This window comes from Electrona antarctica (assembly GCF_951216825.1).
Source record: "Electrona antarctica genome assembly, chromosome: 7".
NCBI lineage: Eukaryota > Metazoa > Chordata > Actinopteri > Myctophiformes > Myctophidae > Electrona > Electrona antarctica.
This window is the reverse complement of record NC_136812.1, coordinates 33,472,171-33,499,166: the sequence shown is the minus strand read 5'-3', so window position 1 is coordinate 33,499,166 and position 26,996 is coordinate 33,472,171. Positions and strand designations below refer to the sequence as shown.

Sequence of the window (26,996 nt, the reverse complement as noted above, 5' to 3'; positions counted from 1 at the left end):
GCTATAACTGGGAGATGTGGAAAATGCAGGGGAAATGTTTTGCCATGTCCTTTAAGGAGTGCGCATATAAAGTTGTACACAGATCGATGCAGTAAAAATAGGAATTGGCCCGTTATAACGCCATCGTGAGGCTGATTAAGAAAAAAAATAAGTCGCATGTTGTCCTCGGCCTAGTGGAAATGTTAGTGTATAATTTCACGGAAATTGCAGTGTTTGTGATTTGTGGCATTTTGTTCGAAACGGACCAATCATGCAAGCTTTGGAAACCAATCTTATCCAATCAGGATAATGGAGATGATTATGGAGATAGTGTACACCGAATTGCGTGATGTATAGATAAAATGTGTAGTAATGTACAGAAATGTGTTTTGCCAAAATCGGCCTCATTGTATAACAGGCCATTGTGGAATATTTGGGGCAGAGGTTTGTCGTTGGCATCCAGGGAGTGTGTGTGCACAGTTTGGCATGGATCGGAGATTAGCTGGTAACGGACGGAAGGACGGAGTGCAAAACATACTCTCTCCCCATGCCTTCGGCCTTGTGGAGACAACTAGTGGGGTGGGCAGAGAGGGTCATAACCATTTACACATTTAGTGCCATCTGGTGGACGAAAGTGGTGGTGCTTGGGTGCTACCGGATCAGAATCCGTTTTAGTATGACGCATGTCCGGTTTTGGCTTTCATCTTGGATGCTAAATTATTAGCGTTAATGCTAGCGAGCTAAAATAGGCCAATCCTTGCTCTAGAAAACACCAATGTTCCAATCGCGATCACCGGATAATCACAAATTACCTCCAATCGGTGATTTGTTCAAAACCATGGACAGCGCCGTAGTTTCCGAGAAAAGAGCGTGCAAAGGGCTGCGGCTAATACAGAAGCTAATGGCTATGGATAAACAGAAGCAGTGCTGGCGAGGCCTTTGCAAGCCTCCGTAGCAACCGGAGCGATTACAAAGATGAAACACAGTGGGGCTTTCTTATAGCGATATCAAACGCCTTAAGACGAGCCTACTCGTCATGCGCGCCCTGCGTAGTTAATTTATAGGACGATACCCGTCCTTAGGATCCAATGTGTTAAAAGTACCGTACTCAGCATCACAGTCCAAGGTTGTTCTGGTAAAGCAGTGCAAACCTTTGTGACCCCCATGACACAGGGGGTCAAATTAAGACCTTTCAAACAGAAATGTTTCAAATGATCTTCAACTTCTCTGAGCTACAGTACAAGTACTGCACAGAGCTTCACAAAAACATGCTGTACTATATGAAACAACAACGCAAATTCCAGACAGTGGATGACGATTGTTTTCACTCCCTTTCTAAAGAGTTCAAATTAAGTTCAAAGAAGGAAAAAAAAGAAGAAAAAAAAGCTTCTCAGAGCATAGGTCAGGCAGGTTATTGTGACGTCCTAATAGGCCAATGTGATTTCTACCTCTGCCTTTCGCAGCAGTCAGAAACTGATTTGAGGCATTTTGGTTCAAAGAATGTGTTTTGCAAAAATCGTCCTGCTGGTGGAGCTATAATAGGGCAATGTTAAAAGGGTAGGCGACACAATGTAGCCTGACAGCGTTGATAAGAGCACAAGCTCTTATGATGTGTTTGTAGTCAATGAAGATGGAGAAAATGAAAGTTGGACAAAATCCTGGTGAATTATTCCTCTGGTGTAAATGGACAACATCCACAGAAGACCCAGAAATAGTTTCAAATGTATGGATAAACTGCACTCAGAACTCATCTGTTGCCAAGCTACCCAGCTACATGGTGAAAAAAGAAATTACGTAACTACTTGAAAGCTACATTATTATGAAAGTAGTGAGAATTAGAGAAGTGGTAGTCTGTTTTGTATACTGTGAAAAGGTCTTTATGATTTTACTTTTGAATGATACTTGAAAACTTATTACATTTAACACCAGCTACTTTACTGAAACATATGGACAGTGAGCTGTATTTTCTTATGGGGGACTTACTCACCAAAGATTACATTTACCCACATTTGAGTTCTTCTAGCGGTCTTTAATTTGGGTGTGAGTCACTGAACATTCAAAATGGTCATTGTTATAACCAACCATCCAATAATAATTTGTTACATTTATTTAATTGGAATAGGAATGTGTTCCAGGGGCCACAAGAAAGCTCTGCTGGGACCGGTTTGCTATAAAACGTACGTATTGTAGCTTTAACTCATTAGAACTATTGACCACATTCACATGGTGTCCTTTTTAATTTTCCTTGAAACACTGAAAGTCTGAATATGGTCACTGAGTGGGAGAAATAGTTAAAGATATCGTTCTATCTTCGTACTGTAATTATTTTAGTTCCCAAGTGCATCCAAACAACTTTCCACTCAAGTATGCACAAGGTTGTGCTTCTATGTGGCATTAATGAATGCAAAAAAAGGCCCATCATGGGGGCTAACCACGCTACTGTACATTATTACAATCAGAACCATAAAATTGTATCCATCCATCTTCAACTGCTTATCTGTAGTCGGGTCGCGGGGGCAACAGCTCCACCAGAGAGCTCCAGACTTCCCTCTCCAGAGCAACGTGCTCATTAGAATGTTGACATAGTAATCGGTCTGCTGTATTTAATGCATGCATATTCAAAGACTATCATAACTTATGTAACATGAATGAAAACTTCGCAGTTAACTATGGAATCGAGCATTTCCCGTCAATTGGTGTGTCGGGCACCGTACTGTATATGCAGGGGGGCACACAACCGGTGCGCCAGTGCGCATGCGTCGTCAAAATGTTTGCTGCGCGGTTATGTATAGAAATCTGACAGGCATTCAAAAGGAACTCAAATGAGATGTTAACGTCCTGTAAGTAGACTTAGAAATAAAACTAGTGTTGACTAATCATTACATGTCGCTCTTATTTTGAAGAGGAAGTCGGTGCACAGGAAGTCCGTTTCAGTTGTAAACAAGCTATGACACTTTCCCAAAGTTATGTGCTCCTGGTAGTCGCTAAACCATGTGACCATAATTATTTACAATATGAAAACCATGCATCTTGAACAACACTGGGATTACTTAAACATGGAACCTGCAGCAGTAGGTGAGTAATTACTTTTATCTGTGTTGGACGTTTGTTTTGGTTTCAGTGCTTGAGCTGCTAACAAACGTCCTCCTGCTGCTTAACAACTAGCCTACAAATACACTCACTGTTTTTTTTTTGCATCAGCCTGCGTGGGAAGCATAACATTGTGGCAGAGTAGAAACGTCCGTTTGCATCATGTATTTAATTTAAATAGGTATAGGTAGATCAGTAATTTGTACAAACCACACAAATTACTTCACAATGGAAGAAATATAATTTACTTAAATAAAAGTTAGTTAGCAAAGGCAGTTCCAAATGCTGTAATGCTCATATGAAAAGCAATACAAAAGTACATTAAGAATTGTATTGCATGACTGCATGATATACCATTCAAACCAAACAATAAATGAGTGGTCATGGTCCAGGGACCACCAGTGGTCCTTGAGGGGGTTCCAGGTGGTCCCTAGCTAAAAGTGGAGTTGGTAATCAAATGGACCCTTATAGATGTCTAAGACGTCTACGCAATTAGAGAATGTAGAATAATTCTTATTTTGATCAATGTTATTTCTCCTAATGGTACCCACAGCAACATCAATACAGCATGGAAATCATGATAGATAACAACATAGATAACAACATAAACATATCTCAACATAACAAATCTCATCAAATGACGAGATTTAGCCATAGCTCAAATGCTGAATAAATTATTTGTTTGTCCAAGCTGCCTTTTGGCTTGTTTAGTTGTTTATATCTGTCCCGTCTGGTTTGTCCCTTTTTGCTTTCCTTAATATGAACGCGTGCTCCGAGACAGAGCTCGCTGAAGCGTGCACTGCTCCAACCACGTGCAGCTGCTTAACCACGCCCATCGCTCTACAGGCTCTACAATAAAGGGAGTCCCAGTTCTCAACAGGTCCGAAAATTAAGGCCCGGCCCTACCTGGGCCCTCATCAAACCCTGTACACTTAAGAGAATGTCCCCGCTCCCACCCTTAGATCTCCATATACTGTATGGAGCTGACCTGTTCTGACATTCCATATGTTGATCTGACCTCATCAAACCCTGTACACTCAAGACATGCTCCTTATATGGCCAGTACAGAATTCATTCCATGTTGATCTGACCCCCCATGCCAAAGCGCCAGTGCTCGCCCAGCAGTCTGTCGTCAATGAGGTGGATGCGTGCAAGCGACTTCGCCTCACTTCTCGCCCTCAGGCGTCTTACTGGTTTAGTGTTTTGTTTTTATTGTAATATATGGGGTGTTTGTCAGGTTTGAGATTCAAAAAGTTCAGACATTTTTTTATTATTTTCTATGATTTTAGTTTGTTTTATAAACAGTTAATTTTATTTCAGTTAACTAAAATGTTTTGTCAATTTTAGGTTAGGTTATTCTGTTAATTGTATTTCACTATAATAACCTTGCAAATGCAGATGGGGTCAAGTCCATGGCTAGTCCAAAAATTTGCCCAGGACACCAAATCCTGAGGCGCCCTGTGCCTCACCCAGCACCTCTCATCACCCGGGCATCAGGCAGGCCACATATTGTATTGTCTGTCTCAGTTCAGCAGTCTCTTGCTTTGGATTCCTCAGTGTCCTGTGACCCTCTCTCCTCCACACACACAGATAAATCTGTCACAGCAGAGAGACACAGAGGGAGGAAAACGAGTCTGGCCAGTGGAATACTTTATATCCTGGGTGAGCGCAGCCATCATCGTCCCGTGCTGAGCTTTTACCGGTTCACTCAGCTCTAGATAGAGGAAGTATCTCTTACAGTCAGATCCCATTTCAAGCTAAGAGCTTGATATCTTAACAGCAGGCACAATGTTACTGTATAAAGCCTGACAGCCATAGTCAACATTGACCCCCGTGACCATAGATACAGTACATACCCCACCCCAAGGCTGTGAGGCCTAACTGGGGTTTTAGGATTACATATGGACATTCAGTTCAAGCAGATCCAATACGGTCAACCACACCAACCCTAGCGTCCCTATTCTGAGCTTGTCATAGTAGGCGAATATTCTGCAAAAATAGCAGATTGACAAGTTTACTGTACAGCACGTCGCAACTAACATTTGGTGAAGAGGGGCAAAAGGAGGGGTCCAAGGATAGACCCCAGGGTGAACGGAAGTATATTGGATTTAGAATGATGCTCCATATTCTTTTACATAATCACAAATTGGAATTACTGATATAACTAGAAGTCCCCCAAGAACCTGGAATATTACAGTACTGTACCAGATACCGTTAGCGATGAAATTATCCCCAATGATGGCCATACATTAAGTTCCCATTTTAGGCAAACATTGTGAATCAGCATGGTGGTGACATTATTGATGTACCGGTAGTCACATGTTTAACAACAAGCTTCTATGGATGAGCTTTTAGAAGCTACCTGTATAGACACTGGTTAAACACAAAAACCCTGTAAAAAGGGTTGTGAGCACCCAAGATATACTGTAAGCAATGCTTTGTAAGGAATACACTTAAGGTGCATCGTTTGTATATTCGTAGATAAAATATTCCCATTTCCATATACCTCTCAGTATCAATGTGCAGTCTTGATCTTTTTGCACATGGGTGCACGGAGCACACACCCGCCAGGGCTGAAACATTTTTAGTGAGCCATTTATGCTCTGTGCTGGATCCCCCACTGAGTTCCGTAGCCCTGGGCTGTGACTGAAGGTTTAGCAACTCCAGGAATATATAATAGCTCATTTTTCTTCTCAGAAAGTTCTAATGTGTCAACCCAGAGGCAGCGGTATGTTTAAAAGTATATTTTTTAACACTGTTGGTTCAGTAATGTTATTTCTGGCTTGGCCTGACCCTGTAATCAACATATTGTTAGGCTAAAGCTATTGGAACCAGATGGATAATTCCATGTGTTCTGAAAAATATAATTTGCGTGAGAATGAGAAAGAAAATAAGTAAGGTGACGTTGGCGTGAGAGCAGGACAACATGGGATATATTCACTAGGTTTATACCAAGTCAAATAAACAGTGGTGACTGGCTGATGGCTCCAGAACAGAAATAGCTGTAGTGACTGTGATCCATTGAATAAGGCTGGATGACGGCAACTGATCTGCCATCATACAGTAACAAATATCAATATGTCCTTTATTATGTCTTTTCCCGTAAGGAATGCAATATTTGACATTGTGCACAGCAAATATGTGGAACTTACGTATAAGAACTTCATCTTCATGTATGATTGCCATGAAACTTTGCATGGAAACCCCAAGTAGGCTAAGGAAGAAACTCCACCCCAACGTTTTCAGATTGACCTCATGGTGGCGCTATAACCACCCACTTCATGTTTTGGCTTATAACTCAACTACTTATGACCTACTTAAATAGTAGGTCATATAAACAAAATATCCTTCCTCTGGATTCCTTGGATCATGACACAACTCCCCATAGGCTATAGGCTCTGGTCATTTCCATTTTCTGCCATTAGTTTTCTTCAAAACACACTTTTTGCTAGTACTCCTACAGATGTAGTCCAAGTCAGACAGTATCTCTAGTATCTCTGGGATCACGTGATCAAGATGTATCAGTCAGATCTTTCAGATTCTACACCATTAGCTTCCAAGGTTTGCGGGCCCTGGGTAGACAGACACTCATTTGCACGGCATTCTTAAGACGGAAATGGTGCAGGGCCTATTATCACCACACAAAATAAAGAAAGAAAGAAAGAAAGAAAGAAGACTTTATTCACTTAATCATGAAATCGTGCATTTCCCGTCAGTTGGTCACGCCCCATGGGATGCACACGCAGATTAGATACACCAATGGTCCGACATGCGGAAACAATGGTCGGACATACAGTGAAACATGCACTGCTCCCGTGCTTGTGGTTAGGGTTAGGTTTGAGGTAGGTTGTTGTTCTAATGACAGTCGGACCAATAGTATGTCTAAACCAGTAAGACCTCGCCCTAAAGGGTGACCTTGTCCTATAGGGTGAGGTCGCATGCACGCATCCGCCTGGGCGACTGCTGGCGCTTCGGAATGGGGGGGTCAGATCAACATATCCGCCTGGGTGACAGCAGACTGCTGGGCGACTGCTGGCGCTTCGGAATGGGGGGTCAGATCAACATATCCGCCTGGGTGACAGCAGACTGCTGGGCGACTGCTGGCGCTTCGGAATGGGGGGTCAGATCAACATATCCGCCTGGGTGACAGCAGCCTGCTGGGCGAGCGCTGGTGCTTTGGGATGCGGGGTAAGATCTTAATTTTTGGGCCTGTTGAGAACTCCGGTGCGGCTGCACTAATAACTTTGGGGCAGGCCTGTCTAGAGTTTGAATGGACAGGTATCAGTTAAAAGGGAGACATCGAAGAGGAAGGATGGATAGGTTGATCCTGATCAACCTATGGAATGTCAGAACAGGTCAGCTCCATATATGGAGATCTAACACAATATTGATGTTGATGACATCAGGGATCTCCATCCCTGATGTCACGTGCTCAATCCCTGATGTCATGTGATGTCACATGCTCCATCACTGATGATGTCACATGATATCACATTCCTATTAATTTATTACATTATATTAAAGACTTACCGTGGATCGGTGCATGCTTCTTGCCCTCAGGCGTCTTACTGGTTAATGATTATTTTAGTGGGTATAGTAACTAATAACCTGGTCCTTGCTAGCCATTTATAACAATCACATCATGTACTGTAGTGTGTGCAGGTTCCAAGCACAATTAGTGCATTTTTATTAGATCAATATCATCCTCCTTTCAGATTTGATCTGTTAAGTCTGTTCACAGCCCGTGGCAGTCTGCTTGGTCAGTAAAGGATGTCACCGTAGTGCAGTGCATTAGAAAACATGTTTAAGTTTTCTGTTGGTTCTTCAAACAGAATGTGATCAACCCATCTCTATGGGGGAAGGACTGCCCAGATCAAATATTCTCTTATGGCAAGTGACATATTTGATCTTGTGAAATTAAAGGTCCATCCATCCATGTTGTTTTTGCCAAGTTTCAACCAATTTAATACAAGTCAGTATACATTTCATTTTAAATTGTAAAAAACAAAAGCAGTTTTTGTTTGTTCGTTTTTTAATAACCAGCTTTCCCTAATTCACTGTTTTGTATTACCCATCTCAAACACATTTCAATTGTCCGCAAGTAGACCTTACTGAAATGAATGGTAACCAAATGGCTTCCTGGAAAATCTAAAAAATGTGTTTTTTCATGGTAATTTGCGAAATTACAGTAAAGTATGCGATTTGTTCATATATTCTTCGAAAGCTGTTAAAGGAACAAAGTCTGAGATGGACCATCTATTTAAAAGACAAGGAGCCAGCCAGACACTGGGACCTCTCTCTCAAATGGGAGCAGGCAGGCTGAAATCACATACAACATCCATTTAAAAGGGCACATTTATTTGATTAGCAGCCATGACGTGAAGCTCAAGAGAGGCTGCACCATCCTTGATCAAAAGAGGTGGACTGGCTGGAATTACAACATGAAAATCTACCACCAACCAGTGCCACTGGGCCAAGCAAGGAAATATACATCAGGGTCACTAATTAAGCACTGGACCAGATGAAAGTTGAAAGACCAAATGTTCAACATGGCGTCCCTATTTTAGACATAGGCAAAAGTGTTCAAAACGATGCGTTGTGAGCTTGTATATCTGCTATGTTCTCTATTCGTAGTACGACAAAGTATAGGGCTTAAGCTGTTAGCGTGACTAAAAGCAAAGTCACAAGTGGCAAATGACCGTGGCTGTCAGTAAATAACTATATCTAACAACTATCTTTGATTATTTTAGTGTCAGAACTAGTTTGCGTTGCGTTACGTTTGCGTTGTGCAGTGAATTAGGCTACACATTGACATTTCAACGCAGATCAGTCATTGGATGCCAATGACATGGGTGGTAATTTGTTAAGGTCTGGTTTACAGATGTATATTTTACCCTTCATGAGGCCCCCCTCTGCAGGCGTGAGCTACAGGCCCCACCCTCCAACCACATGTGCCAACATGTCAATCAGCTGTAATTGCCATCCTGGAGGAACAATATGAGGCCATGGAGCTCGAACCACACAGATTCATTGCAACACCTAATCTGCTAATGAGCTCAGCATGGCTATTTTCAGCGTCGCCGCAGACTTCATGGCCATCGCTGAGGAGACCTGGCCCGGCTTCCAGTGACAGCAGAGGACAGTTGGTCTGCTGGAGGAAGCACAAAGTAGACTTCAGCCACTCGCTGCAGGACTGTGCGCCGTCTCTCCAGACAGTTCCTGTTTTGGAGGATAAGTCCCCCTGATCCCCGCACACCAGTCTCTGCTTAATATTCCACTTCACAAAGTCAGTGTTTCCATTTCATCTGCTCTCTGTGTAATCTAGAATCAAGGAAACGGAATCTAGGAATGCTCGATTTAGTTTAACCACAAAAATTGGTTTTGTGCGCTGAAAATAGTCGATCTCTAATCTTGCGACACAATGTGCTGTGAGCTTGTAGATGTGCTATTCTCAAAACATCTATTACGTATTTCCACCTATGATGACATGCTCAAAACAGCGACACCAGGTTGAAAGTGGTCAATATATCATCACTGCAAAATCATCGGTGATGTAAAAAATTGGCAATCGTACTGATTATATGATGATTTATGATAGGCCTACTATGACATAATAGGGCAATGTACCTATGATTTAAGCTACCAATATCACTCAGGAGCTCTAAGTTTTGGCTGTTCAAGAACAAGAACAATGGGGGTAAAAAGCAACACAAACAATCCTTAATGGAACTGATACAAGAGGCTTTTTAATTATCTAACTCAATCAGCAAAAGACCAGTGGATCAATGAATCCCCATTACACTCCCCAGCCATGTGCCCGGGCAGCAGCAGTTTACATCAGTTCAAACAGCAAGGCATGCTACAGCTAAGTGACAGATTACGGCTTGTGGCTAATCTAATGCGGCCACAGCGTTTGTACAGAGCACATCTTTAATTCAGACTGCAAGCTTCTCTCATTGTGACCATGTCACTTAGCTGACGCAACCCCTCTGAAATATTTATTGTCCCCTGCAGTAGACGTGACTTTAAATTTGGAGGGCATTTCAGAAAAAAATAGCAATTTATTTGCTGGGTAAGCTGCATTATGTGAATAGTGGGAGAAAACATAATTCATTTGTGAGATCCTTTGACCTCCAGGTCTAATCTGGCAAAACATCCATAATGACTATAATCAAAAGTCATCCATAAATGCATGGGTTAAATGGCAAGCACCAGCCACACTACTGGGGCACCCAAACCATAGTCCAAATTGGCTTTGCGTTGGGAAATGTTGGAGAAAATAATAGCCATTTTTTTTTATTGTATTAATTATTATTACTTACTGTACAATGTGTCCTTGCATCATATTTTACACTTATACAGTAAATGCATTTAATTGAAAAGTTTTTTTTTAATTCCGATGCCATTTGCACTCATCACTGATGTTGTTGAAATGTTGTTAATGGCGTTTTACTGCCTCCTGGCACCCTTATTACCCATTTTGAAAATAGTACTTCTGATCCAGGTGGCAACAGCATCATTATACTGGGTGCCTATTAATATACTCTTATATTCTCATTAAGTCTACAGAACTGTTATCTGCAGCAACAAAAAATAATACATTTCATTTAATGGTGCACTTCTCACCTCAGTCCATAGACTATGAGAATTTATGCAAAACAATATACCTTTTAAAGAAGCGAGTCTATAAAAATTACAACCGTTGGAGACATGCAAGGTCACTTTAGATTCAGCCAGTGTTAAAAAGGCTAGTATATGTTTGCACCCTCGCTCTGTTGTTTAATTGCTGGCAATGCACCCACTGGATCATATTAGGCTAGAATTTCAGCATGTCGATCTTGAATGGAGAATATTTTCAGCGGAGTCCAAACATGTCGATCATGTTTGGATTGCACGGAGTTCAATATTTCTCCAGGAAAAAAAATCTCCGCGAATTAGACACACGCATTACTTTCAAAGTGACACTAAGACTGAGCACACAGAAGCATTATGTAGAACCAACACTTTTTCCTCAGCTGCATTTCCCCTTGGATTGGAAAAGAACAGAGGTACAGCACTAAGATGTCTGAGAAAGTAATATAAATGGAAGATTAAATCATGCTCAGATGTTGCTAGTGTTTTATTAAGATGACAAAGCAGCATGTGTTATTGAAAAGGCAGAGTCTTGACGAGGCCCTGGCGTGGAAGTTATTTCTCATTTCATTTGTAAGCATCCACATAATTATTTTGGGTAGCGCCAATTGAATATCTGATTTGGTTTATGAATTCAGAGGATTAATTTCACTGCAACAATGCATCAATTGTTTCCAGTAAGGGCTGCGGAGGCGGTGTTGTTGTTCAGTAAACTGATCATACATAGACTGTACTAATGCCTCTGTGCAGGAATTCATTGATCTGCTGTCCCTCTGTATGTATGGTATGGTACTCTCCTAATGATATCTGAGACGACGGCGTTAGAGAAGTGGAGAGGAGCATTTCCCCAGTCCTCTGGAGCAATTTATTGTGGGAAGGTAATAATAAGTCCACATCAGAAAAAAGTGGACTCCATGAGCCACTGTCTGAATGTGGGCTCTGAGCCCGAAACCACAGTAACACTGGGAGTCATTTTCAATCTATCTCTGCAGAGGGAGCCATCATTGACTGTAACACTGGTGGGTTCGGAGGAAAGGTTCACTGCATGAATTCATGTGCATGAGGTCTATATGCATTCCTATATGGATGGAGAGCAACCTTCAAACCGACTGATCCAGCCATTCTGTTCCAAAGGTTTTTGTATTTTTAAACCCTATACTATAAGTTTACATTTTTTACTAATAAAGTACAGTATTCAATCAATCAATCAATCAATCAATATTGACTGGGGTCCCCCAGGGGTCTATACTAGGCCACCTCCTTTTTCCCATCATCATCAAATATCTTTGGTGAAATAACTTCAAAATAACAGGCTCTCATGCATGCAAATCTACCATTTTCTGTGAATGGTTGCCCATTATGACATGCCCAGATTAGGCCGGGACACACTAGTTTAACACAGTATGAAGAATCTACTTCTCTAAGGGTTGGTGAAGACCGATACTAGAAATGACGGAGCAAAATCTGACACCACAGAGGTTATATTTGACACTTGTACAAGCGATAAGCCTCCTTGTCGCACTAATGTAATCAGTGATTCGTCATGTCACTGGAAAATTGAAAGTAAGAAACCAAAACCACTAACAGCCAAATATATGGTCAGAGCTGGTTTGTGTCCCAGGGGTAAAGTGTGTCAGTGGCGGGGCGTCAGACACTGTATGGTAAACATAACACCGAAACAAACCGCAGTCAGGTTACCAGCCATCGATCTCCAGTCATTAGCCATGAGCTCATGGCGCCACACGATGACTAGGAAGGACTTGCAAGGTAACCCTAGCACCCAACTCCACTATTGATTCACATACACCTCTTTTTTGTGTCACATGCTGTTAGGAGAGGGTGTCGCAAAACACTGCGACTGTCTGCTGCACCCACAGTAAGCAGCGCTACAGTATGGTATCTTACTGTGGCCTGTTGTTTAGGATGGGATTCTGGGTAACTTGCTTGTGTTGATCCTCTAAATATGATGTAAAGCACAAAATAAGAGCTCTAAAACAACAAAGAAGCTTTTCAAAGGGATATATCACTTTTTTTCTCAACATAAATCATGAATCTAATTTGCTGCATGATTTAAGCTGCCCCAGTAACTCATAGTTGCCCGTTGCGCCACATACAAGTCCAGATGAAATGGTGAGAGTATCTAACTTCAGTATTGTACCTTTTTTCCTAGTTAAACAGGATAAGGTAGGACATAACTAAGACATTTGATTTGAACACTCCAAAGTGTGCATGTCTTAACAGATAATTACAGTTGAAGATTGATGGGTAGATATTTGTTGAAAATGGTTAGTTCAATAACCATAAATTCATATTTAGATTTACAGAAAGAAAACATGATTGGATGTTATACACAATATGACCGGGCATGTGATCTAGACTTCACCTCTGTTTTAATTAGCCTCATTTGGCCTCGTGGAGAGAAAAATGCTTAGATGTCAGGCACAAAGTTATTTTTGGGAGAGACGTTGACGCTCTATAATAACAGCAGATACCTTGTAGCAGAGAGGACAGGCCTAACAGGGGGCCTGGGAGTTCGACCCCAACTACAGCAAGACTCTAACAATCCCTCACTGCTCCCCAGGAACTGTTCAATATACCCGTTCCTAATAGTTGGGGTGGGTTCCAATTCCAGGAACTGTATGCGTGAATCTATTTGGCTAACTTTTCCTTAGTAGCATTTTGACCAAAATGGAGATACGGTAAAGTATTTGAAATGGAGCGTGGAGCTGTTAGAGGCACTGGTTACCCAATGCCAGTACATTTAAAGTTGCATATATTAGGGCTGAATTATTTTTTAATGTTCTTAGCATTTGTGGTTTTAATAAAAAGTTATGCTTCAGCAGAGTGTAATAATTAGAGAATTCCCTTGGATTCTGAGCTGTATTGACATTACGTCCAAGTTCTCGTTTTACGAAAAGTGAAATTGGAAGGAGTACATTTCGACTGCTGCTCAGTAAACTGAACTCCTGTGTTAATTTATTCATTTGCAAGTCTGAGGGTCTACAAATGGACCGGCAAGGGTCCATTTGGTTACATTTGTACACACTCAGAGTTAAATTACAGGGTGGGCTAATCGCTGGGCTTTTCATCCGTAGCATAGTAGAGAGAGTGGCATTTGGAGAAGAGCACCCAGGACTCGGGAAGTGAGGAGGGGAGAGTTCTGGGCATTGTCTCTCTAGAGGACACTAATGGCTTTTGGTGTCGTGTGTTTGTCACTCAGCACTTGACACATGGAGCCATTCACCCTTCACCCCGTCCGCTTTTATGTCCATTATGACAAGGCACTCGCTAAAATCCTCAGTGGTCATTTAACTCAGAGAGACCGTCCAAAATGAGATTGCATCTGAAAGGCTTTTTAAGACTTGTACTGTATGTATGTATGTATTATGACTTTCCCTTGTTTTATGAAATATCGGTGGTTTACGTCCTTGGAATTCAGTTTTTCAGAAATTTCACTTTTTTAAATACAAATAAATTATACCCACTACATTTTGCATGCACGTTTGTGTGTGTGTGCGCGTGTGTGTGTGTGTGTGTGTGTGTGTGTGTGTGTACAGTATGTGCGTCTATGTCCCCGCCTGTCAGTCCGTCTCTGTCAGTGACCATCTGTAACCAAGACCTGAGGAACTATGTATTGTGGAGGGTTATTATATCTCACTGAGAGACGGTGCACACTGCTCCCACTGTCTAATGAACCCATGAATGGCAATGAGGGTGGGGGAGGGTGGGGTGTGGGGGTGGTTGCTACAGTATTTGGGACAGTAAAAGATTACCGTATCTAAAGCAAATACATTCTGCCTGAAACACAACTTCTCCTTGTCCTCACCTGGCCCAATTTATTTCATTGCTCCATCCCGGGGAAAAAGTAGGACGCTCTCCATACCTCCTAATCCATTAGGCAATTAATTTGGGAACTTAAAACATGGCTGCAGATATTCTCGCGGAGCAGTCGTTGTAGTTACAGTCGACAGAGCACTCGGGGGCAGTTCCTGAAACTGGAGTAGATGATTAAGTGCACTTCTGCTCCTGAGAAGAGATTATGTCTTGTACCGGTGCCCAAGTCAGAGGATGGAGCATGGCTGTGTAACTAGGCTATGGTAGAGGTACATTGAGATAATGATGTACCTGTCCTCAACAATAACGCTAATCATATCTCACCTCTAGGGCATTGCTTTAAGGTCAGAACAAATTCACTACCATACATTAAGTCCGTGTATTGTTTTAATGAAGGTGCATGAATGCCTGCCGCTCTCGATTGCACTTGCACCTCAAATGTCCTCGGTGTGTGTGTGTGTGTGTGTGTGCGTGCGTGCGTGCGTGCGTGCGTACGCGCTTGAGTGAATGGGCAAATGCTTCCAACTCCTAACTCTCTTCTCACACTTCTCACTTAACAGGAAAAATACACTCGGGTGAAATACTGTACACCTCTGAACACCAAACATTATGAGTTAAGGAGACTGTGACATACAGGACCGCGGGCCGTTTTTAATGAACGTGAAACCTGGCCCAGGTCTGGATTGAGCCGTGGTCGCCGTGGCGCACAACACTTTTGCAAGGCCTACGGATGGCTCTCTTTTGTGCACCGTGCCAAAAATAGCTGATCTACAAGTTTACAACGCTTTGCATTACCGACCATCAAAGTATATAAATCAGCCTCCACCAAAATGTATGGAGGCACTCAAAAGAACATCTGCGTCGACGCCAGGCTCTGATGGGGATTTTTCACAAAGGGGGCCATAGAGATATATTTATGTTTCTCTTCCCATTACCAGAGCTTTAAATAATAAAGTAAAATAAATAGCATCCATTAAACTGATCACATTGTGCTAACTCAAATTGTGTTTATTATGCTAATGGTACATGAAATTAAGAAAAAGACCTTGATGCCAGTGGATTTAATTAATGGGCTTTGGGAAAGGCACCGAGACATAATTCATTTCTGAGTAAGTAAGTCTCATTTGCAGTTCCATGGGTCCTCACGCTGCTGATTGCCTGAGTTATTCCTGCAGATGTGCTGCTCACAGCATGTCCCTCCATTAGAAATGAACACCTCATTATATAAACTACCTAATTAAACATAATACGGCTCTGCATTGACTCATTAATACAAGGGCTTATTTTTTTCTTAAGGAGAGAATGGGGGAGAAAGAGAACAAGGTAGTGTAGAGATCAGGAGAGAAAAGGGAGGGCGGAGAGAGAGAGAGAGAGAGAGAGAGAGAGAGAGAGAGAGAGAGAGAGAGAGAGAGAGAGAGAGAGTAGTCTGGACACTGCAGACAAGGCCAGCCCAATCCCGTGATACAAAACACAGTAACGATGTCCTCACCCATTGTTTCCAAATTCTAACTCCATGTAACAAACACAATAAAACAACACTAATAGGAGAGACAGAACAACTGGAAAGTACGGACCCTATTGTAAACAAGTGTAATGCTTTATGGTGTCGTCCACAGTTAACAGTTTTGTATTGAGTTGTGCTTGAAATGTACTGTTAATAAATACTTCAATCAATCAAAATGTTTTCTTGTGTGAAGCAGCACAAACAACAAGGGGTATCAATCACACAATATTTAACACAGTATGTATCTTGTTATTAAACACTTAAAGTCCTTATTTGTAATTCGTTGTACAATGCTATCCCACAGCAAAAAATGCAGATCTACAAGAATGCAACACATCGTGAGCTTGTAGATCTGCCATTTCTTTCGCCTACAATTGCATGCCCTAAATAGAAATGACAGAGTTGAAAGTGGAATATATAACGAATACACGACACAATCTTGTAAGGGTACATTTTTTACACTCATAGGGTTAAGTTGGCACTCAGAATTCTACAGTGTAGTAGACCTAAACAATAGAAATCCAATCTCAATTACAAGTTATGTGAAATAAGTAGAGCAAGAGGACAAAGGGGGGGAGGGTGGCGGCGGGGTAGGAGAAAGAGGGATCAACGAGTAAAAATTGAGGCCACCCCCAAGACCTAAACCAAACAAACACCCACCGTGCATGCCTCAATAATTCAACACTAATTAAAAAGACACTAGGATATACAACAGCTTTTGAGTGTGGCACAGTAATCAATCCTTGACATGAATGCAGGCCTCTCCCTTTTACTACGAATGAGGTGTGTGCGCACACACACATGCACATGCATGCATGTCTGTGTGTGCTACAGTGTGTGTTATGGTCTTGTATCAATACTGTACTGTATGTGTCAGGGTTTCCCCTACTATTCCCAAGCTGGGACAGTTTGTTTGATCTCCTGTTGAGCTTTCGGTGCTGTGATTTCTCCTGTTTGCCTCCATATTTAAGTAACTGTCAATGTCATACATTTTTAATTAGTCTTTTTCGCCATACATTTGTACTGGTAAATTGCACGTCACTTAATGTCTTTCATCACATAGTTTGTTACTGCTTTTCTGTGTTCCTTTGCATGTTCAACTAAATGAGCAATATACAATTCCATGACAAGCTCTATGTGATCCAGAACAGATCCAGTTTTTCAAGAGAAATGTGGATGTGTGCATTAAACAGTGATGTCATGTGAACATGACAATCCTCAAGTAATTGGTCCTCTACACTGTAATTTAACTCAGCAGAGCATGGATACTTTGCACACTGGCAGATTTACAATGGATAAATGAACACTGAGGAGTTTACTGTGTATGAGCACCTGATAATGCAACCATGCTAATAGAGTATAACACTGCATCTACGCATTGAGAGATAAGCTTTAAATTAATCATATCTTCTCTAATGTTTAATTTTAACGCATTTTTCACCTGGTGCCTAAGCTGTATTCCTGGGCACTACTCTCCCTCTGCCAACCTGGGGAGAGCCCTGAACTGAGCTAATGCTTACTTCAATGCATGAGGAGTGAGCAGACCGCTTCTTATCACCCGACAGGGGGGAGTTTCCCCAGTAGGATGTAGCGTGTGGAAGGAACACGTTATTCCAACCATGTCATTTCCTTTCCATCAGGTGCCCCGGCTGACCAGGTGGAGGCAGTATAGAGACCAGGATTACTGTGTAACCTCGGTGCCCAGAGTCACATTGTTTCTATGTATTTTTTGTTTGCATTTTTCAATTATGATGTACTTTATTATTTTCGACTAATCTGCTGGACTATGTGCTACAAGCAGCTAGTGAGATGTTCATGGTAGGGCTGTTAGTGCATGCGGTTGCTATAAGACTACTAGCAGTGATTGAGAAGCCCCGCCCAAGGCTCACCTAGGCTGATTGAGTGTTTGTGCCACCTGGAGAGTGTGACTCTGTCAGGCCAGAGTGGAGGTGAACAGAGATAGACAGACTACTACTGGGGAGCAAGAAGATTTTCCACAAGTCTTGCTATATTCTTATTCGGATCTTATTGGATATCTACCACTGGATAAAGAACTTTATTTCCATTTGTGGATTATTGATTTTCCTGAACGGACTTTGCTTTATTTTGCTTTAATAAATTGCAGATAAACTTAGTTACTGATTTCTTTTGTGATTTTATTCTACACTGACCCATCATTTTTCTATAATATCTTCAATTGTTATTGTTGCAACCGTTATAACTGCATGCTTTTTGTGAGGGTACCTACCTACCCTAGGGGACATGGGGAGAACATGCAAACTCCACACAGAATATCATTATATCTTCTCTGATAAAATAAAATCCAACTTTGCACTGGAAGTGATATTAGGATTAGTCTCATATTTGAAAACTAAGAAAACTAAACTGAGAACTCAGTTGTTCCTTTGCCTGCGATCATTTGCAGAGCCTTGGGAGATTAGTTGTCACGATGGTGGAAGCAAACAAATACAGACTTTAATACATCCTAATGCTGAACGTTACACAATATAATACTTCTATACTACTAAATTACTAATAGTACGTCTTAACAGCGGGCGACAGCCAGACACATTTTCCGGAAGTGCATTATTCTATGGGACCCAGCGACTACCGCCGATAGCAGGCGAACGGCCGATTCATCTTTTCGATTAGGCGATGTGTCGGCCGATGCTCGCCCGCTGTTAAAACGCACTGTTAGGCCGAGTTGTTCTTGCTTGTACATTACAAATTGCACCCAATGGCATGAAAAGTAGTCTCACTGCAAGACCATCAACTAGTCTGGTGCTACCAGGGGTTCCCTAGTCTCACTGCAAGACCATCAACTAGTCTGGTGCTACCAGGGGTTCCCTAGTCTCACTGCAAGACCATCAACTAGTCTGGTGCTACCAGGGGTTCCCTAGTCTCACTGCAAGACCATCAACTAGTCTGGTGCTACCAGGGGTTCCCTAGTCTCACTGCAAGACCATCAACTAGTCTGGTGCTTCCAGGGGTTCCCTAGTCTCACTGCAAGACCATCAACTAGGCTGGTGCTACCAGGGGTTCCCTAGTCTCACTGCAAGACCATCAACTAGTCTGGTGCTACCAGGGGTTCCCTAGTCTCACTGCAAGACCATCAACTAGCCTGGTGCTACCAGGGGTTCCCTAGTCTCACTGCAAGACCATCAACTAGCCTGGTGCTACCAGGGGTTCCCTAGTCTCACTGCAAGACCATCAACTAGTCTGGTGCTACCAGGGGTTCCCTAGTCTCACTGCAAGACCATCAACTAGTCTGGTGCTACCAGGGGTTCCCTAGTCTCACTGCAAGACCATCAACTAGGCTGGTGCTACCAGGGGTTCCCTAGTCTCACTGCAAGACCATCAACTAGGCTGGTGCTACCAGGGGTTCCCTAGTCTCACTGCAAGACCATCAACTAGTCTGGTGCTACCAGGGGTTCCCTAGTCTCACTGCAAGACCATCAACTAGGCTGGTGCTACCAGGGGTTCCCTAGTCTCACTGCAAGACTATCAACTAGGCTGGTGCTACCAAGGGTTCCCTAGTCTCACTGCAAGACCATAAACTAGGCTGGTGCTACCAGGGGTTCCCTAGTATCACTGCAAGACCATCAACTAGGCTGGTGCTACCAGGGGTTCCCTAGTCTCACTGCAAGACCATCAACTAGGCTGGTGCTACCAGGGGTTCCCAAACCTTTCAGCTCAAGTAAAAGATGCAAACATACAAAACTACATCATGAATTACCCACTTAATCACTTTTCAAGAATGCAAAAGAAAAATAATGATCTACAAGATTATCTCATCTCAAGCTTATCTGTGAGCCTGTACTGTAGATCTATTTTCAATATTTCTTAAAAGTTTTCTACATTAGGCCAATGCGCGAAAAACACAGAAGAAGATACCACTTCCCGACCCGGAAGTGATAGCCATCCATATTTGAACCACATCCTCATTCTAGGCTGTGTCTACGCATAATGAAAGTTTAGAGTTCTATAAGGTCCCAATTCCCAAAGATCGTAGTGGTTTGTCTCATTTTGAGGAGAAAAATGACTATTAAGCGTGCGTGCAGCTGCGTGCCCGTCGGATCTAGGTGTTTCTACCATGTGAGTACAAAAAAAAATATATATATTAAGGCTGTCAAAATGATCACATTAACCAATTGCGTTAATTAATTGCGTTAAAATATTTTAACGCAATTAACGCATGCACAGTCTTGACCCACAGTGTTGTCCCTTTGTGTTTTTAGGCTTCCCGGTGTATTTCTACACCAGTCAGACCTTCATTGAGAAATCTGGGATTTTCTGAGTGTGTCTGAATGGGCGTGTCTGAATGGGCCCTCTCAGATTCTCTCCAAATATGACGTCAGATTCGGAGACCAATTTGAATAGTCCGTCCCACCTTTAAGTCATTGGTATGCATGGATCGACCACCGTTGTTTTTAGTCGCACTCGCAGTGTCTGCTGTTTTAGGCTGTTGAATAACTCTACAAGTTTCTAGACTCCATATTATCCCAACTAAGGACGAGGACATTAGAACAAGTGGATGGACTATATTTATGTGGGTCGACGAGATGTTCCGCTGACCAAAAAGAATGTGTGCGTTTGTGCATATCACCTTTTGGCTTCAGCTCGGGACAGCGGATACGGTAGTAAAGCAATATGGTGTGTTGACCTACAGGCAGTCAGGCACTATGGTGACCTACAGGCAGTCAGGCACTATGGTGACCTACAGGCACTCAGGCACTATGGTGACCTACAGGCAGTCAGGCACTATGGTGACCTACAGGCAGTCAGGCACTATGGTGACCTACAGGCAGTCAGGCACTATGGTGACCTACAGGCACTATGGTGACCTACAGGCAGTCAGGCACTATGGTGACCTACAGGCACTCAGGCACTATGGTGACCTACAGGCACTCAGGCACTATGGTGACCTACAGGCAGTCAGGCACTGTGGTTCCCACCAAGAACATCGCTTATAGATATAAAATGTAGGCAATACACTTACACTATACAGGGACCTTGGTTGATTTGGCCATCTTTATAGCCGATGTAAGGTGGCTGGTGATGATAATAAAATAAGGAAATGTCGTTTTCACAGATCCACCAAAGGGATCCTGCAACATACAAGCCCTTTGTAGAGACATAGCTCATTTTAATGCTCACAAATATATAGCAGCAGGAATTATGTTAAATAAAGTCAACTGAGCCGGCCGGGTTCATTTGGTTACAAGCGCGAAGTTAAATTATTGAACACAGTCAACGTCAGAATCTAACTCCACAAGATCGACAGACAGCCAATTGGCTATTATCGTGAAATATACACATTTATCCTATCTCATATTACATTATATAGGTAATCTGTAGAGTCACCGGTGTTGGGGAGTTACACGTAGATTATGACGGCGGCGGACTGAGTGGTAACTGTCCATTTGGTTCCTCGTTACAAAAACGTATCGGTTCTTCTGACTATATTTAACATAATTCCTGGCCTGCTATAAATCATATCATTTGTGAGCATTAAAATGAGCGTCTCAACTCTCTACAAACACAAAGGGCTTGCATGTTGTGAGATCCCTGTGGCGACTCTGACGAGACATTGAGCTTGGGACAATATTGGCGAATCTAACAAGACTTTATTTTCTCATCACCACCACGGTGACTGATCTGCGTTTGCGTGTTTAGGCTACTAGTGCTGTATGAATGAAATGCAGCATATAATGCAATTAAGGCGGGTTATGTCACGTATACAAAGTTGAGACACCTGAGTGTAAACTGTAAAGAAATTGACCCCCGGTCGTCCCATTTTGTAGGCTACCCCATAACCACGGGGTTACAAAATAGACGACATGCTTCAATATATTTCACATAATTCCTGCTGGGATCCACTCGTAATTCCAATGGCTTGTCATGGAGCTGGATGAATAAAACCAAACACTAAGCTAAAGAGATTCTATTTGACTTTGTCAATCATTTCTGTATTTGCATCGTGAAGAATTTCCCCCTTATCTCAAGTTCCAACACGAAACAAACTTGTTTCGCTTCTTTTTTTCTCTCCCCACCTCCTCCCACGACGGTTCAATCATGCCCCCCTCCTTCCACCCCTCCCACCGAGACTGAGGTGGGAGGGGATAAGTGGTGAGGAGGACAGGGGGCTTGGGTGTGGACATTTTTGGTATTGCAGCTGAAATGGCCTGGAATACTTTCCTGAGACGAAAATGAATTATTTGAGTGGTTGTTTAGGCTTCAGTGGGTATAAAGAGGAATTAAAGGGAAACATTTATATAATACATTTGATTTTAAATTCATGGTGGAGCCCCTTTAAACGTGCCACGCTGCCGGTAAAAACTAGCTTCCCATAGCTTATTATTTTTGCGTCGAGGAGCGCTGTGTAACGTCGCCTCGGCCAACTAAACACAGCTCTCAAGTGATTGAAGTGAAGCCTGACTTGTGCTTCGTCGTACGATATGTTGCATGCTGAGAATGGTTGATCTGCAAGCTCACAACGCGTCGCATCCGGAACGCGTTGTGAGCTTGAATATGCGGGATGTGAGACATTTAGAAACGTGTGTGTGTGTGTGTATATATATATATATATATATAGTAGTTCGAAATGGTGATTAATCATGATTAATTCATTTTGAACCTGTGATTAATCTGATTAAAATTTTTAATCATTTGACATCCCTAACGTATATATATATATACTTTTTTGTAATGCTGGATTAATTCTTATTAATAAAATCTCATAATTTCGTGTTTTAATCTAATCTCGTGGATGGCACAGTGGGGTACAGTAGCTATTCACGAGATTGTCTCCACCAGGCCGAAGGCATGGGGAGAGAGTATGTTTTGCACTCCGTCCATCCGTCTGTGTGTGATGTGTGTGTGTCCGTTGGCTTGATCACAGCCATAGTCTGCACACACTCCCTGAAAGCCACAGCTGAACCTCTGCACCAAGGTTTTCACATTGGCCTCTTATAGCGCCACCAGGAGGCCGCTTTGTACAAAACCATTTTTTGGACAGTACACCTACAGATTTTGTTCAAACATCACGAAAGTGATGAAAAAAATAGTCTATGAACAGGTTGAAAAGTATCTTGTCAATAAAAAACTAATTTACGAATTCCAATTTGACTTCAGAACATCCCACTCCACTGACACATGCCTCCTCTATTTGAGCGACCACATCAAACAAGAGGTGGATGCTGGCAAAAACTGTGGCATGGTCATGCTGGATCTCCAAAAGGCTTTTGACACCGTAAACCACTCCATACTGATCAATAAGATAAAAGCAATTGGTTTTGATAGCACATCAGTGAGCTGGATGCAATCCTACCTGGAGGGGAGAGAACAGAAGATGGGGGAGGTGACACTCGTGTCTAGTAGCAGTTTTCGTATTGACTTGGGCTTTTGTTTGAAATGTACCCATTCTACATACTGTGAAATAATAAATTAAATCAATCAATGTTTGGGGTTAGGATCTCCCAATCCTATCGAAGGAGCCTATCGAAGGATTTAGTACCTTTCTCTCAGCCTGAGAGCCTGTTGTCTGTGTTGTTTCAGGGCAAAAAGTCCCCTCTGCAACCTTCTTGCTGATTCAATGGCAGGGAATATTGCTCTTAGTATCTGTGTTCTCATGATGGACTTGACTTTGGTTTATTGTGCAGGTGACAGAGCAGAGGTATTACAGCTGGTTGCCAACAGGAGTCACTAAAGTGCCAAAGTTGCAAACATTGCCTGAAAATATGTTGCATGTCTTAATAGATAAAAGATTCAGTCACTTAATACCAACTACTAATGTTCTGCTGTGTACAGTATTGCTTCAAGCTTACCAAAAAACCATCTACTTGCGCACTTTATTGCGCGCACAGTGCGTGACTTTTCTCTGGACCAGACTTCTGGTCAATGCAGTTCACTGAAAATGCGAGGGGACACCAGCCAAGAGCACAAATAAATCTTCTTGTGCGTGGAGTGTCCATGCAAATTGTCCATGCACTCATGCATGTGTTCAGTACTGTATGTGCGTAGAACTAAGCTTATTGTAGATGTGAGCATATAAAATAAAACATTTATGGTTTTATACCTATAAATGTAATTGTTTTATTCTAGTGAATGTCTTGAGCACAAGACAAATTTTATAGCAAGAATCTTTGGCATTTATTTAGTTTGGGGAATCCTGTGAAAACCTAAAGGATACTTCTGGTATTATTTCACACTTGGCTCATAGTCACACATCTGTAGACAAACTCGTAATTGAAACTAACCTGTTTGTTTTGGCACCCTTGCCTTCCAGCCCAATGGAGTCTTCCATTTCTCTGTCAAAACAAAGTACACAAACACTTATTCTCATTTACGAGGCGTAATCTATCACTGTCAAAACTGGGAATATAAGAAACATACAAAATATTTGTTTTACAGATTACATTAAAAAGAAATGCTCATTCTGTTCATTTTTGATTATCACAGAAACAAATATTTCAGACTCATGCAACCCAGACAAAAATTCCAATTTCTGTCTATGCTATGACAGCCTATACTGGACGGTGTGTCACAGCATTTCCTCAGAAAAAAATAATTTCACTCTTGCATTCACAGCCGCCACGGAATAAGCAATAGTAAACCTTATTTAATCTATTATTAAACCATCAAACATAGCTTGCTTCCAGCCTAGCAGTCTGTCTGGAACCAAAACCTTGTAAACATTTGCTTAAAAACATTCCTCGTTAATCCTGGTCTCTATTCTGCCTCCCCCTGGTCAGCCGGGGCACTTGATGGGGAAAGGAACTGGTTGGAATAACGTGTTCCTTCCATACGCCATGTCCTACCGGGGAAACTCCCAGTTATCTATCACATACTGTATGACTCCAAATTTGGTTTGGCAGGTTTTCTAAAAAGTGGAGGTACTTCTGTGGCCTACTGGCAGTGTGTATACATGGTCCAGCGCGCGCACGCACGCACGCACGCACGCACACACGCACACACGCACACACGCACACACGCACACACGCACACACGCACACACACACACACACACACACACACACACACACACACACACACACACACACACACACACGGTTTTAGCAGGACTATGCTGATAATCATTATAGTGCGGCAGTTAACCAAACCTATTGTGCATTTTATGACTAAAGCATGAAACTTTCAGAATATCATCTACACACCTAAAGGTTTGATTTCAGACGTGGAACCACTTTCTGACTGACCTCTGGTGACCTTGAGGGGTCATTGACCTCAGCATAGCAGATTTCCACTTTTCGTCCCATTATTCTCCACTATAATAATATATATATTTGTTAAAATGGCAGTTTTCTTCTAATAAACACATCCAGTTGCTCAGCCATGGCCTTGTGTGTCATGGCTGTCATTTGGAACATGATTTTACTGCAGTAGACCAGCAGAGGGCAGTAGCCTGAAAAGAGTGCACATGAGAAGAAGAGACATTTTGATGTATGGACAGGTAAGAATTATGTTCTTATTGATCAAATACTATTTCTAGCTGTTGATTAATGGAATGTTGTTGATGATGAGTGTAATGTTGCTGATGATTTATTAAATGAAATACAGCTAGCTAGCTATCTAGCTAACAACTAGCTAGCTAGCCATTGTGTAATGTTTAGCAAATCAACCTCCAACATCTTCACCATTAATTCCTCCAAAGAGGGTGTTAGTGACATTTTCCTCACTAAATATGTAAAAAAAAAAAAAAAATGTATGTGTACAATAATACCAATATATACTTACAGTAGCCTGAAAAGAGTGCACATGAGAAGAAGAGACATTTTGATGTATGGACAGGTGAGAATGTGAGTCATGTTCTTATTGATCAAATACTATTTCTAGCTGTTGATTAATGGATGTTGTTGATGATGAGTGAAATACAGCTAGCTAGCTATAGCTAACAACTAGCTAGCCATTGTGTAATGTTTAGCCTTCACCATTAATTCATCCAAATAAGGTGTCAATGACATTTTTCTCACTAGGCCTAAATATGTTAAAAACATAAATACATGTGTAAAATAATATCAATATATACTTACATCTACAATATATTATGTCCATGTGCACTACAGGATGTGTGTCAGCTAGCTACTGACAAGGCGGACTACACTCTTCAGACAATTACAACACTGTGTCTGCATCATGTCAAAACGCCATATCCTGATTGATCCAACCCAGCCTTCTACATCTAAGAAGCTGCATTGCCCCACTAACTGGGAACTCTGTGCCATCTGCCAAGTGGAAACAAAGGAAGCTTTGCAATGCCCTGCCCGCTCAAGCAAGCCACCAGTAGGTATTGGTTATGTGTCATTGGCCAGGGATCTTCTTGAATTCCAAGAATTTGGACAGATACCCGCTGAGCTGGACCTGGATAGGCTGGATGATGGGAATGGCATAGAAGCCACATTGATGACCAACAGGGCACAGTGGCACAAGTCCTGTCGAGTAAGATACAGTCAAACCAAACTGCAGCGACGGCGGAAGTCGTCAGAAGAGGTGGAACAGTCTGTAGTACCCAAACTTCCGACTCGGTCTACTGACAGCCATGTCTGTACTAAGGACGGGGTGTGCTTCTTCTGCAACAAGCTAGCAGGCTCTCAAAAAAAAGAAAAACTCAGAAAAGTGCTCATGTACGTCAGATCACTGCGGGAGGGCAACTTCGAGCTCTATGTGGAAACCCTCACACAGCTTCTACCCTGGATGTTTGCTCTGGACCACACTCACTACTCCAGGTGGCTATCAGTGCATGTCCGTGACATGATGGTCCTCTCTGATAAACATCCAGCCATCCTGGATGAGTTCCGTGCCGGAAAGTTTGTTGTGCATAAAACAAGTCACAAGTTTTCCGCTATGGCAATTGACCACTGCCACGAACAGAACAACGCACTCATCAAAGGATCTGGTGGAGCAGTTGGCCTGACAGAGAATCCTGGGGCACTGCATC

At 42.2% G+C, this 26,996-nt stretch overlaps 1 protein-coding gene across 1 annotated transcript in view; it reads right to left on the bottom strand.

Annotated features, from left to right (window-relative positions):
• LOC306926936 (uncharacterized protein) overlaps positions 1-26,996 on the bottom strand; it is a 190,678-nt gene that overhangs the window by 149,690 nt on the left and 13,992 nt on the right. The window contains exon 3 of the mRNA XM_079506453.1: positions 24,298-24,348. Coding sequence (XP_079362579.1) covers positions 24,298-24,348 — 51 coding nt within the window. The remainder of the gene's footprint in view (positions 1-24,297; positions 24,349-26,996) is intronic.